The sequence below is a fragment of the Parastagonospora nodorum genome (genome assembly GCF_000146915.1).
Source record: "Parastagonospora nodorum SN15 chromosome Unknown scaffold_16, whole genome shotgun sequence".
Classification (NCBI taxonomy): Eukaryota; Fungi; Ascomycota; class Dothideomycetes; order Pleosporales; family Phaeosphaeriaceae; genus Parastagonospora; species Parastagonospora nodorum.
Window position 1 is genome coordinate 807,561 of NW_001884564.1, and position 14,538 is coordinate 822,098.

Consider the following 14,538-nt stretch of genomic DNA (forward strand, 5'->3'; position numbering starts at 1 on the left):
ATAGCGCAGAGAGAACCTAATTGTGCTAAATTGCTCGTAACCGCACGCCTCCCTCTTGCCTTGTCGAGACCTCAAACCGACATGGGACCAGAAGCGACTCACCCCTAGCGTCATTCATGCGACATCTCAAATGCACCCCTCGGCGCAATCGCATGAACCCGTCTCGTCTTCAGCGTTCGCCGAGCCTTTTTCGCTGCGTACCTGCTGACTTTCGTTCTTTCCTGTCTTTCGTTCTGCAGCGGGCTGCTGTTGCTAATCCTTTTTCCTTTCCGTTCACCATCGACGTTCCTTAACAACTTCAACAACTGGTCACGGTCCTGGCAGGCTTAGGACCGTCTTACATCACTGGGCTTAGGAACTTGATATCGCTGGACGACTTGCAGATGTATTTTGGTGGAGCACTTGGAAGGCCGTAGGACTGCGAGGGGTCCGCCCTACCGTTATCGAACACGACCAATTCTGGACGCAATGCCTGTATCATGGCAACCACGGGGAGAGGATCGCGTGGACTATGTTGTAGTTGAAAGAGACGGCGTGGATGGCCAGCGAGAGGCTGTCGGTATTGAGATTGGAAATCCAACACCGACTGTACGTCGCAGGTTCCGTCGCTCTCTTGCCAAACGACAGATGCCAGCTCCCACACCCACACCCACACCGATGGACGATGATTCGGACGATGACAGTGATCTTGAGGATGCCCTCGAAAGCCTCATGCCCTCAAGCCGACCTTTCACGATACCCAGCGCTACTCCAACTGGTGTCTCTTCTGTAAGATCACATAGGAACACAATACATCATACTCAGCTAATTGGAGCAGCAACCTGTCTCGACGACCTTGCCCGGCAATAGACCCATTGAAACCCCTGCAAGAAAAGGCCCTGCACCAACAGAGACCACACCTTCGGCTTTGCTGTCAGGTCCTGGTTCAATCTCGAATGACCCGAGTTCCGACCGTCAGGGAGGAATTTCTCAGACCACCGAGCATCTACTCATCGCTGCTGGCTCAATCGGTATGACCAAAACTACTAACAAAGCTGAACCATTGCTCACATTTTCTAGGTGCAACCATTGTCATTGTTATGATCATACTGGCTTTCTACACCATGCGCAAGCGTGGCTTGACCATCTCGGACGTTATTCAAAACAGCAAAGCATCGCTTCGACAGCGTGTGCTGACCTCGCACCTCCGCCTCCGAAGTATGGTATGGACACGAAAAAAATCATTTGACGAACTACACGTATGCTGGGAAACGATGTGTTATCCACCAGGAAGGGCTGCAACAAACAGTCGGATCTGGATCACTTGGTCACACTGAAACCGCTACAGGCTCTTGGGACGCAGCGACAGCTTCAACCAAATGGGCCTGAACAAGAGCAACGCCAACAACCAAAGCTTCATCCTGGACCCTGCACCACCATCACGGCAAAACTCACATCGTCGAGACATCAGCGACACACCCTCGTCACCCGTCCTCCCAATTCAATCTATGCGCCGCAGTGAATCAACCCACAACACGCGGTCTCTACGGGACGAAGAAGAAGCCCTGGACTACTACGAGACAATGCCACACCAACAATCCGCAGTGCCCGCGCCTCCCACCTTCCGGCAATTCCTCTCCAACCGGCCCTCCGCATCCCAGCGCCCCGGCCTCGGCGGCGGCATGGCCTCGCGCTTCAGCTGGACCAACTCAAACGCGCCACAAACACCCCACGACCCATCTCGTGACACCGCCATCGCCGGCCCCGGCCGCGACAGCTTCATGACCCAGCGCTCGTCCGTCCCTCGCTTCCGCACCATCGACAGCTGGGTCAACCAGCAATCCACACGCGTCGAGGAGCAGAAGCTCAAGCAGCAGTTCCGCATGACGCAATCCACCACCTACAGCGACGAAGACAGCGTGCCGGAAATGCCGCGCGTCCCGTCCACGCTGAGCAAGGAAGTCAAGCACGCACGCCACGACACGATCGACACGGCGCCGATTTTCAAGCAGCATCCAGGCACAGAGGTCAGGTTTAGCACGCGCAGCACGGTGCCGAGCGAGGTTCTGGAGACGCGTGTGAGGCTGTAGAAACACATGTGTGCTTGTATGTATACCAGAGGCGAAATGATCAAACTACAAACCCCATCTTGCGATCTTGCGTTTCTTTTTCGTTAAGTACCCCATCATTATCTTGCGCATATTCTTTTGGTTTTTTTTTTCACATGCATTTGTTCAGGGATATCAAAGCGAAGGAACAAAGTTCTTTCTCGGGCATGTATTAGGATATGGAAAGTGTTTCTGGACAAAATATCTCTTGTATATTGCGAGTTTGATCGAGTCCGTATGACATCTAATGGAAGGAAAACTTGGTTTCTCCATACCCTCATCTGATCACGTGTTGATATTTGTTATTGTTATTGTTGTTGCTCTTGCTCTTGCCGGATCTGCCGGTGATTTGGAATGATGGGGTCGTTGTCGAGGGTGATGAAACGCTTCTCGTACGTGTGCACCAGCGATGACGGATCGGAGTCTGGCCTGTGAAATCAGGTAATCATGTTACAACGCAGTGTCTGAGAAAGTGGAAATGAAGCTAGATTATTTATAAATACTGTTCTAGTTATGCTGAGAATGATGCTGCGTCTAAATGACAACCGATATGCTTAGAAACGCCAGAATATGCTACTCTATGATACTGTGCGATAATGCACCTATTTGCTCGTTACTTGCAATGACATGCTCTGCTCCTGCTTCATTCATGACAATATCTTGACTACCAGCGAGACTCTCCTGTGTGCCGGTTATGCTCGCTGATCCCTCTTCCATCTCTTCTTCGTTCCGCCAGCCCATGCCAGTCCAGTCTTTGCCAGCAGTAGCCATCACGAGCTCAAAGTTGACATGGGCGTCAAACCACCGATCGCGTCGCTTTGTCTCTCTGACACCACCCTCTAAAGCCACTCTACTTGCTCTTGTGGTTCTCGATCTCTTGCCATTGCCTCCGGCGCTTAGAAGATTAGACAGGCGCACGCGTTGGCTTTCGAGTATCTGCTCATGAGCAACAATGCTACGCACGTATGGAGCTAGATCTAGGGTTATGATACGGAAAGTGCGGTCAAAAGAAGATGGCGTAAGAATGAATGACGTGCGCTCGGGCAGTGTCTGGTCCGGTGGCGCAGCAAGACAGTCTAAAGCGAAAGAAAAATGAGGGCGTGACAACAAATATTCCTTGCTTTTCGCGGCTCTAATGCGGAGAATCTCTGTCGAATATTCGGTTTCTGTTGAGGGTTTGTGACTGGTGGATGCTGAGACAAGACGTGCCAGCTCTGGGAAGGTGCGGCGAGCAAGCAAATGGGTCTGCGTGTAGATCGAGGCATCGAACTGCAAAAAGTCGGTCTGATGATCCGCCTGGAGGAGTGGCGCAGCGAGTGTATAACTCAGACGCGATTTGTCGAATATGGGTGGTAAAGTGGGATCGGCAGGCTCCTCGAAGTAACGCTCATATGAAGGCAGCCCAACGCGACTGAACACGTCTGCAGCACTTAGCGTGTCCATGAAACTGTCAAGTTGCTCCAAGCTACTCGTAGAATCACATTGTGTGGATTTCGAGTGACGTGATGAAGACGCCTCCCATGCATCTGGATCGACCCCCCAATCAGCCCAAACTTCGTTTAACAATTCCTCTTCCTTGTCAAAGACAGTGTTGCTGTAAGTTTGGAACACATTGTGAGATAGCCACCCCATTCCAGACTGATATGTGCCTTCACTGGCGACTCTGAGCAATCGACCCTGAGCATCAATATCTTTGCCTGGCGGCCAGCGCTGATACATCCACTCCAGACCACCCTTCTTGTCACCAACAGACATTTGACACCAAAGGTTCAGCTCGGTGATACTACCGCGAAGATCGTGATTTTTCGACTCGAACAAGTGGCGCACTGCTTGTCGATCCAGGATATGGCCTTCCCGGCCTGCAAGTACCAGCATATAATCAACGGCGAGGTCCGCTGGCGGTGGGCGAAGTCGGAGGACAGCGGCTAGCGGCAGATCTTGGAATGGAATTTGTCTCTCATCGTTGCACGTAATAACGATGGGCCGTTTCGAGTGCGCGGCGAGTTTCGTGACCTGCGCCCAGAACTGCTGATCTTCCTCGAAGAGTATATCAGCTTCTTCAAAGAGAATCAAGGACTGCTTCTGCGACTTCGGTGCGCCAGGAAGGGCTGGCTGCATAGTCTTACGCGCGCTCGTTGGAAACTCGCCTGGTGCTTGTTGTGTCTTCGGCTTGGATTTTGCTTTTGGTTTTGTAGTCGGATTGGCTTTGAAAAACGTCATCATTGTGCCTTGACGTCCACTGTCGATGTCCTTTTGGCATGCAGTATCCATGCGTGTGGTGTCGTTGTCGGCATCTTTTAGCACCGCGCCCTCATCTTCCGCTACAGCAGCTTCGGCCCTCTTGTGGTTTACGAGATGATTTGCGGTCATATCGCCGACTCTGTCCTGTATATCCTTCCCGGAACGGCGAGTTCCAGAATTGATCTCGAAGATTTCGAAGTCCAGCTCTTTTGCGACGGCATATACTGTAGCGCTCTTGCCGCATCCATGTGGCCCAGTAATGACAATGACGTTATTGTTCCTTGTCCATCGAGGTCGGCGGAAGGATCTTGTGTGCCCTGTGTTATCTGTGTCTGAGACTTCAATCATTTCTTCGTCTTCCTCATCGCCGTCCGAAACAATGAAGTCGTCCACCGCCTTCTTTCGCTTCTTCTTAGGCGGCCGCTTAGCGTCTACGCCATCATTTTTGACGGAGCCTGACGCGCCTCCAACAGCCATCACGGTCAGGCTCTGTAACCAATCGCGTAGCACCAAAGCGTCTTTACCCTCAGACAGGACGTGTGAGGCGCACTTCGGGCTATACTTCTGTGCCCAAGCCTGTGTCTCGCACCGCCCCTCGTCGAATGCTGTAAGGGTGTGCTCGATATCCTTGAAGAGTGATTGAACAGCTGGATGTGCCTGTGACTGCAGGCGCTCATGCACCCTACGTTGTATCTCGACACCGGTGGTGAGCAGACGCTTGGGTAGACGCACATCTTCAGGAGGCTTGAAGTCGAAATCGGATATTTCGAAGTTGGGTTTCATGCCCGCGGCGATATCCCTGGCCAATCTTGACATGATCTCTTCCTCCTCTCTGAGTATGGGCCACGCGATTCTTCAGTTTCCGTGCACGAAGCGGAAGACTTCGAGTCACGTCAAGATCCATGTGGTGTACCATATCAGCTTCAAGATTACGTACATGACTAGTCTCTCTAGTAGGCCACGCAGCATCGAACAATCCGGCTTGTTTTGTAGTGCGCTTGGGCCCCGAGGATGTTCCAAAGGTAGGCATGGGCTGAGGTGAACAGTCTCGTCGAGCCTCGGCCCTCAGTTTGCCAGGCGTGACTGCGCTCTTCCTAGGAGTGGGAGGCGGCAAATTCGCGGCAGGTTTCGTGGGCATGTCTTCGACTCCTTTAGTAGCTTTACCCATGAAGAAAGGGTGTGTGCTCTTAGGAGGCTCGGCCGGCTTGGAGAGCCCTTTCTTAGTGGTTGTGGAGCGCTTCCCAGTCGACGTTATGCCAGCCAAGATGGCGTCTATCCTTCCGCCGATAGCGTGCCGACTTGTGGAATCTGTGCCATATTTGATGATGGTGACAGTGGATAAGACCTTTGGTTTCGCTGGTTTTCGTCCCCGTCGTCTCTTCGGAGTTGTCGAGTGCTCTGTTTTAGGCTTCGGTGGACTTGAGACTAGTTTCCCGCTCTTGGTGATCTTTATCTGCTTCTTCGGCGTCACAATCTCTGCCACAGTGTCGGTATCCAGAGGCTCATCAGTGGCCGCAATCGTTTCGGGGGCTGCTGGGGTGGGTACGGGGGAGGTGGTGCGCAGGAGGGTGTTCGGGGTTTCATCCACTGGCTCTGTTGGTGCCATAAGCATGCTTTCAGAACCTGGCGCACGAACTTGTTCCTGTATTTGCTGGGGCCAGTCCAAGTTGGGAATCGTGGGAGCAGGAGATACGGTTTTTCTCCGCTTCCTTCGATCGAGGTTGAGGTCTTCTTGGAGTGTTGGCCCAGCAACTTCGTCTTTCACAGCTTGATCCACATGTTGTACTTGAACAGATTGCGTGAATTGTTCCAAAGATGCCTGGTTCTTTGTGTGCGAAGCATCGGTCTTCCTTGTTCGCTTCTTCCTTGCCTTTACCGGCTGGGCATTCGTAGTTGTGTGCTCGTAATCAGGGTCGTCGTTGACGTCGTTCATGGGTGTCTCATTGATTGAAAGGTCCTCAAGCGGTGCGGGACCCCGCTGTGGTTTGGAGAAGAAAGGGTGAAGGCTCTGGCTCCCCTCATGATTCATTGCGGTGTGCACCGCAGCAAGAGCCATTGACCGTACAGCTACCAGAGCATGATCTTGAAACAAACACGAGGACACTATAGAAGCAAGAGAGACTGGAATACGATTGCGGAGCGGGAGAGGCGGGTGAGAGGGCGTGTCGTGAAGAACGGAGAGTTGGTGTCTGCACGAGCGCGACGTCAGTGAAAGTGGAAGACGCGACCTGACGCGCCTGCGTTTTAGCACAGCCAAGCCACACTTCAGCCACACCTGGGCAGCGCGCTAAGAGGTCGTGTCTCCACCGCCCGCCTGCAACATTCTGCCGAACTTTTTTCTACAACTAAGCGGCCGGCGACCTCGAACAACGCGCGCGCATACCGGGAAACGACCCACGCAGGCCCAATAAGACTTCTCCGACGAGGTCTGGCAAACAAAATGTCGTTCAACGAAATTGGCGCGGCTTTCACCCTGGCGACGCTTTCAAAACCCGTCTGCTCCACCAACGGGCGCATACATGCAGCGAGCGTATGCAGTCTCAGTGGCATAAAGAAGAGGAAGCGCACAGAAATTGCCGTAGGGCTTAATGGCGAGGGAATCTCGATATACAGCGTATGTGTGCGTGCGAGTATGCGAAAACATCTGACTGAGATTCCGACAGCTCCAAAATCCCCAACTCGTAACTTCCTACGCTCTGCCGCCAAGCACTGCCTTCACACTTGCTCCCTTCTCAGTCTATCGCAAAGGCTCGTCCAAGACATCTTCGCAGCGCTTCACATATGCCTCGGTCACGGGCTCCGCACAATCCGACAAGTCGCAGCTGATCTGCTTCCAAGAGAAGTCTTCTGGAGACCGCACCGAAACCGCAAAGACGGGGTATGCCCCGTCCTCGGGTGCTCAAATACTGGCGCTCGATGCGCTCCCTGTTACGCCTGGTGGGTCCGCAACGGCTGCGACCCATGACATTCTCGCGACTTTCGATAACGGGGACGTCATTTGCTTGTCTGCGGATCTCGAGACCGTTCGATGGGTTGCCAAACTAGAAGCAGCCAAGGTTGGAGGAACGATTGCACATGTATCGACATCCACAGCGAAGGCAGTCATCCGCGGCCTGCTCCGGAATAGGGAAGATGTTGCTTCTCTCTTGGCCCCCACAAATGGCAATGCATCGGATCTTCTGGAGCTCACACAGATACTATGTGTCGTTTCACGCAAGCCCAGCGGATCAGTCACTCTCAGCCTTCTCCAAGTCCAGTCACGGTCGCCAGACCTTACCACTGCTCCAATGTCACCTCTCAAACTTCTCGTATCTTGGGACTTGAAACAACGGACCAACGCGTCTACTTCTACGACCCACTACGCACTCCACTCTTCTAGCGGCATTCTGCATATGCTTGAGGGCTCGACTCTACTCTCATACGACTTCTCTGAGAATGTACCAAAACTGTATTCGGAACTGACGCTACCCGGTTCTGATATCGACTCATTTCTGCGCCTCTCACAAGATACTCTACTGATGACTTCACGACAAACGTGCCGCGTGTTTGATGCCAGGTTCAACACGCTGCAGGCAGTACACTCCCTCGATACCTTCTCGACCTTGTCGGATGCAGCAAGTCCAGCTAAGAAGCGAAAGATCGCCCAAGCGGAGACTACGGAGCAGAATAGTCAAGTCAATCTACTTGCATACTATGCTGATCACGACCTCGTGGTAGCTGTGCGGGAGGGTGAGGTTATCGGCATGCAAATTGACGGCTCTTTCACACACAAGCGCCCTAGACAGGAAGGCACTTTGTTGTCGGAGGCACTTGGCAAAGGAATCTCCTGCACAAGCGCTCGCGAGGCGCAGAAATGGAGTGAAAGAAAGGCAAAACTGGATCGATACGCATCAAAGGGAAGAATCAACAAGTTCGAGAAAGCCATCGCAGGAGATTTGGGTATCGAGACTGAGTCGAACATACTCATATTCAAGGAAGAAAACGAAGTGAATGGAGGGCCTCTTACGAATGGCATGGGTCCCAGTATACCGGACGAAGATGCCATGGCAATCGATCTCGACCAAGAGAACAACCCAGACGATGACTTGAAAACATGGAAGTTATCAAGTGTCGTCCCAGATATCCGCAAATCGCAGTACCGCCGATATGCTTTGTATGCATTGAGTAAGATCTTCCGATCGACGATAGTCTCTCAGGACGACGGAAATGCTCAAAGCATTCTGAGGATTCAGTTCTTTCCACCAAATGTCTTCCAGTGGCTGCTCCACACCGGACACCTTTCTGTGGCCTCCATCCGCCACGCAATGCTTGAGGAGTCACCCAAGAATGCGCATCTGTCGCCGTCCATTGTTGATGGAGACATTGTCAAAGCACTTGTCGATTTCGACCCAGATTTACACATACTCTCTGCCATCCTCAACTACAGTGGACATTTGCCTGTTGGGGAAGTTGTCCAAGCTATCAAGCTCCTCATGCAAAGCTTAGACGAACAGCCAAAGGCGCAGAATACGACGAAGCTTTTGACTAACGGCAACGCTCCTTCAGAAGAGGAAATGGACGTCGACATTACTTCCGAGCTTGACGCGGCGACTAACGAAGTTGATCATGCGCTCTCGGTACTTGATCACGGCTTGCTCATTCGCAGCCACACCCTTCGCCCAGCTCTGCTCCGATTGCACGGGTTTTCACCACGCATAATCACCACTACGCTTCGCTCAATGCTTGCACGACACGATCTTGAGGCCCTGATCAGTCTTCTGCACCTTGAGATGAAGAATGGAGGCTGGTCATCGTCGTATGATGGCAGCGATGCCGACCCTTCACCCCTAAATGAGAGTCCAGACGATCACGCAGTAGCTATCATTGCTTCGCTGCTTAGCTGCACTCTCGATGCTATCGGTGCTGGTGCTTGGCTTGCGACTGTCGGCAATTCAGCAGAATCCGAGTCGAGCGAAGACATCATCGAAGCCCTGCAAAGCGACACATCAGAAGCACTCAACGGTTTCTGGGAAGCGCGATACATGCGTGGTCTTCTAGGCGAGTTTCTGCGATTTGCTTCCAACCTGCCAAAGAGCCACAAACCGTCCAGCAAATCACTCGAAAGACAAGGCAAGCCGTTCGCGGTCACGCAAGACGATGGCGAGCTTCCCATGTTACCCCTTGGTGCTAAGCCTGACATGGGTATCGAGAAGATGAAGTCTGGCCGAGGAGGAAAGAAAGACGAGATAAGCAAGCGTGAGATGGGTCTATTGATCAGTAAAAAGGTGCCAAAGTACAGCTTTGAGAAGATTGTGGTATAGAGGTTGGATGTTTGTAATATAGCCTTACCCACCATTTCTAGCATTTAGCGATTGAGATTTGCACGCAATGCTATACCTTGCACTCCCCTGTTCTCTGCTTAGTCACTCTGGTTCAAACTGTGGATCTTTGATGATCATCCTTGCATCGCGCGCGAAACTAAGTTTAGATGCACTCTTAGCAGATTCTTGGCCACTCACGACTTCGCATTAGAAGCTATGACGTTTGACTTCGGTCGGACTTCGATGCGACGGTCTCGCCGTTGGCGTTGGCTTTGCGTACGGAGCGTCGAGCAAGGGTGTGAAGAGATTACCATCATGAACACGCCTTTGTTCATCTAATCACCTTCGCCGCGTTTTCTACCTTCTTCGCTTGTGCATAGACTTTACGGACGCGTCGCAATGGTATCTCCCGCGACGACCCGAGACAGGCTGAACAGCGATGAGGCGGAAGTCAATGGAAAGGAGAGATCAAGTGAAGAACAAGGCCAATCGAATGGATACCGACAAGATGCATCACTCACAGAAGAGAAGGACAAGAAAGAGAAGAAACCCGGCTTCATCAAAAGAACATGGACGAAACTGGGCCTGGACGCACCCACGGTGATGATGATGTGCAAAGCAGCTCTCCCGCCCACAATCGCACTAGCAATGAATCAGTCAACAGCTGTAGCAAAAGTATACGCGACACTGGGATACCTGGTTGCCATTATATCGATCCTGGGGTTCTGTATCATGCCTCGCGCAAAGTTCATACAAACCATGACTATGAACGTCCTCGGTACCTGTATCGGATCAGCAATCGCAATGCTAATGGTCTGGTCTGGCGTCAAAGCCCGCGAACACACGACCACACCCGGCGCACCGCCTGAGCGCTATAATTCTTCGCAGTCCGCTGTCCTGGGTGTCTGGCTTTTCTTCCAGATCTGGGCGATCAACACGGTCAAGGCGAAGTTTCCGCAGCTGGCGTTTCCGACGATCATCTATGCGATTCAAGTTAATGTAGCGGCAACGAATGGATTCTTGTTCCGCACGACGGCGCAGTGCGAGACGTTCATTTTGAGGTTATTGGAAGCTTTCCTTACGGGGTTTGGGCTGGCGACTGGAGTTAGTTTGTTCATTATTCCTGTGACGAGTCGCAAAGTTGTCATGAAGGAGGTTACAGGATATATTGGCTTGTTAAGAGGCACGCTGGGTGCGCACAAGACCTATATCCACAGCTTGGAGGATTCGGATATGTTTGGCAAGACATATGTGCCGGAATCCAAGGACAAGAACAAGGATGCAAAGCCCAAACTGAAGCCAGAAATCCAGAACATCAAGAAGATGATTGGGTCTATCCAGGAGTTGCACGGGAAACTCACGGCAGATTTGCCGTTTGCGAAGCGCGAAATCGCATATGGAAAGTTGACACCAGATGATCTCGAGACTATTTTCAAGAAACTTAGAGGTATCCTGATGCCGGTGCTGGGTCTCGGCAGTGTGATGGATTTGTTCGAGCGCGGAGCTGAACTTAGTAATTGGGCAGAAGAAGATGAGGAGGGGTCGGAGCACGAAGCAGAACGCAAGAAAGCTGTGCGCGAGTGGAACGACATGTTCAAGTACTTGCATGGACCTTTCGCTGATATCTTCCAAGCTCTCGATGACGGGCTCGCACACGTTCTGCTGAGACTGGGGCTAGCACCACAGCCGAAGAAGAAGAAGGGTGTCAAGAAGGAGGATGAAGAAGCCCATGGGGATACTATTAGACCTGGAGATGAAGGCTTTGCGGCACACCTGGAAAAGCAAGCTAGCATCTTCTTTGGCAAGAAAGAACCAACACTGCGTCACTGGATGCAGAGCAAGGGCATCAGCATACGCTCCGACTACTTCTCCACCTCCGAGGGCCTGGATGATGAGGCACTGAAGCGACTGCCTAGCCTCACCACCCGAAAGCGCGATCAGAGTCAGCTATACGTTCTATTGTACGTCATGTTCCTCCTGAACTCGATCGCGCGCAGCACTCTAGAATTCGTCAAGTTCGCCGATGAGCATGATCAAACAAAAGCCAAGAGCAAGATCATGTGGCCTGGCGGCAAACGATTGAAGAAGTGGATAAAGAGCATCTTCAGCGACCAGGATGCAAACCAGGGTGACGAGACGACGATCGCGGGATACGATGGAAGTAACACCACAGTCTACATGGGCGACGCGTACAAGAAAAAGAAAGACCCAGAACATCTGCCGCCTGCAAATGCGTGGGAGAAGTTTGGAAACTCCGTCCGAGGGATCTCACATTTTCTGCGCTCTGATGAATCTTCGTTCGGTTTCAGAGCCGCATGCGCGACTATGAGCATAGCCATCATTGCTTTCCTGAAAGATACACAGACTTTCTTCGTCGAGCAGCGCCTGGTCTGGGCTTTGATCATGGTCGCCATCTCAATGACACCTACGGCCGGCCAGAGCGTGTTCCAGTTTGTGCTGAGGATCGTTGGAACAGCAATTGCCATGGTCTTCGCTTGGCTTATGTGGTACATACCTGGACAACACACTGCTGGTATTCTGGTATTCGTTTTCGTCTTTGTGGCAATTGGCTTTTACGTCCCTCTGAAGCGCTTCGATCTTGTCATTGCAGGGTTGATCAGTGTGGTCACTGCTGTTATGATCGTCGGCTATGAGCTTCAAGTTCGCGTGCTCGGTGTGCAAGCAGCTACAGCAACGACTGGGCAACCAGCTTATCCGATCTATCAACTCGGTCCTTATCGACTTGCTACTGTCGTTGGAGGTCTTGCTGTCGCTTTCTTCTGGACAATCTTCCCTTTCCCCATCACCGAGCATTCGGCGCTCCGTCAAAAGCTGGGCGGATCGCTGTATCTATCTGCCAACTTGTACTCAATCGTGCACGAGCAAGTTATGTCGAGAATCCGAGGCGATGCCGGCGACGAAGAGAACGACAAGAAATCGCCAGGCTATGCGCTCAACAAAGTGCGCAACAAGGTCTTCGCAAAGCAGATGCTCACTCTCCAAGGCCTAAAGATGCATGCGCAGTTTGTTAAGTGGGAATTCCCACTCGGCGGTAAATTTCCAATGGAGCAGTACGAAGAGATTGTAGGATATGTTACAAAGTATGCATCTATCCCTCACTTTCGCTTCCATCCTCGCTAACATGTGCTTCTAGCATCGTAAATTACACTGCCCTTACAGGCTACGCATCAGCTACCTTCACACACCCCGCCCTCAACCCATCAACCAGCGATAAACCTTACCCTTCAGACGGATCTCCACCAGCTTCGAACCCCAACCCAATGCTCTCACCCACATCCCCCTTTACTGTCTCGCCGCAATGGTTCAACGACTTCCGCCGCCTCAGCACATCAACAAACGTCACATCTCACGAAATCACATCCCTACTCGCCTTACTATCTTCCTCCATATCATCGGGACAACCACTCCCACCTTACCTCACTGCGCCCGAGGGTTTCCAGCTCAGTAAGAGACTTGATGCCGTGGACCACGACATCCTCAGCCTACGCCACATCGCCGAACCAGGCTACGCCGCGTTTGCCGTCATGGCGATAAGTACGCGTTGCATACACATGGACCTGCAACGGCTGCTAGAAGGCGTCAGAAAGTTGGTCGGCGAGCTAGATTTCTCCTTCCACGTCGTGAGTACAGATCAGGGCAGTGGGAGCGAAGAAACACTAGTCAAGGGACGGAACAAGCAAGATTGAAAAAGGCTTCTTCCTTTGATTTGAAAAAAGTGATTGCATTAGAATACACTATGTTGATCATGTCATTAAAATCGTAGAACTGCTATGTAGAAAGCAGATAATCTAGTCGTAATACATCTAGTCCAACTGTAGGACTGCTAAGTAGCAAGCCATGGTGCATTTAGTCCATGATGCCCGCCTTGCCGTCGCGGTCCGCGTCGATCTTGGGGTTGAGCTTGTCCTTCAATGAGGGCTTGCCGGCGGTGGTACCTGAGGTACCTGTGGTCCCTGTGGTACCTGTGGTCGACGAGCCGTATGTGGAGGTGTTGGCGGTGGAAGAGCCGTGGGTAGGGACGCCGTGGCTGGTGTGCCTGCTGTCCGAGAAGCCTGTGTGGCCCTCGGTGAAGCCAGCAGGCTGAGCCCTGGAGACATCTTCGGTGAGGGCGCGGGGTAGGTCGCCGGATTCGCCAGCGCGGTGGTCCAAGCCACCGGTGACGGGAGGGCCGTGGTGGCCGGTGTTGGATGAGCCGGTGAGGTCGTGGGCGTTGACACGGCCGTCGTTGTTGCGGTCGATGGGGTTGGCAGTGTGGCCGAGGCCAGCTCCAGTTGAAGAGTGACCAAGGCCGCCAGCACCAGTTGATGAGTGTCCAAGGCCAGCTCCGGTTGATGTGTGACCAAGTCCGCCAGCTCCACCGGTGGAGTGACCTAGACCTCCGGTTGTTGAGTGACCCTGGCCTGTGAGGTCGCGAGCATCGACACGGCCATCGTTGTTACGGTCGGCCGGGTTGGCGGTGTGACCAAGTCCACCGGCAGCTGAGTGACCACCAAGTCCACCAGCGGCTGAGTGACCAGCGAGTCCGCCAGTGGTTGAGTGACCAGCGAGTCCGCCAGTGGTTGAGTGACCGGTGTTGCCACGGCCGGTGAGGTCATGGGCATCGACGCGGCCGTCGTTGTTGCGGTCAACAGGGTTGGCAGTGTGGCCGACTCCTCCAGTCGTTGAAGAGCCTAGGCCTCCAGCTGTTGAGTGACCAATTCCTCCTGCTGATGAATGGCCGGTGGCACCACCTCCTGTCAGGTCACGAGCGTTGACTCTACCGTCGTTGTTGCGGTCGATGGGGTTGGCAGTGCCGTGTCCTGTGAGTCCGCTGCCGGTGGTGCCATGTCCGAGACCACCTGTGAGTGGCACCGGAGTGACCATGGGTACCTGAGCTGACGTGGGGATCC

The 14,538-nt window shown here is 52.8% G+C and overlaps 5 protein-coding genes across 5 annotated transcripts; 3 read left to right on the top strand and 2 right to left on the bottom strand.

The window, feature by feature from the left end:
• Positions 1-468: 468 nt before the first annotated feature.
• SNOG_10319 (hypothetical protein) lies at positions 469-2,069 on the top strand (the record flags this gene model as incomplete). The annotated part of the gene is made up of 4 exons (XM_001800542.1): positions 469-768; positions 974-1,010; positions 1,060-1,202; positions 1,374-2,069. 4 exons carry the CDS (start codon positions 469-471, stop codon positions 2,067-2,069), a joined length of 1,176 nt encoding a protein of 391 aa, XP_001800594.1.
• Positions 2,070-2,660: 591 nt separating this feature from the next.
• SNOG_10320 (hypothetical protein) lies at positions 2,661-6,357 on the bottom strand (the record flags this gene model as incomplete). Its single annotated transcript, XM_001800543.1, has 2 exons — positions 2,661-5,160; positions 5,303-6,357. 2 exons carry the CDS (start codon positions 6,355-6,357, stop codon positions 2,661-2,663), a joined length of 3,555 nt encoding a protein of 1,184 aa, XP_001800595.1.
• Positions 6,358-6,768: 411 nt separating this feature from the next.
• SNOG_10321 (hypothetical protein) lies at positions 6,769-9,628 on the top strand (the record flags this gene model as incomplete). Its single annotated transcript, XM_001800544.1, has 2 exons — positions 6,769-6,942; positions 6,992-9,628. The coding sequence occupies 2 exons, from the start codon at positions 6,769-6,771 to the stop codon at positions 9,626-9,628; spliced, it is 2,811 nt and encodes a 936-aa protein (XP_001800596.1).
• Positions 9,629-10,027: 399 nt separating this feature from the next.
• SNOG_10322 (hypothetical protein) lies at positions 10,028-13,335 on the top strand (the record flags this gene model as incomplete). The annotated part of the gene is made up of 2 exons (XM_001800545.1): positions 10,028-12,729; positions 12,858-13,335. The coding sequence occupies 2 exons, from the start codon at positions 10,028-10,030 to the stop codon at positions 13,333-13,335; spliced, it is 3,180 nt and encodes a 1,059-aa protein (XP_001800597.1).
• Positions 13,336-13,495: 160 nt separating this feature from the next.
• Positions 13,496-14,512, bottom strand: SNOG_10323 (hypothetical protein; the record flags this gene model as incomplete). The annotated part of the gene is made up of 1 exon (XM_001800546.1): positions 13,496-14,512. The coding sequence occupies one exon, from the start codon at positions 14,510-14,512 to the stop codon at positions 13,496-13,498; it is 1,017 nt and encodes a 338-aa protein (XP_001800598.1).
• Between the last annotated feature and the right edge of the window lie 26 nt (positions 14,513-14,538).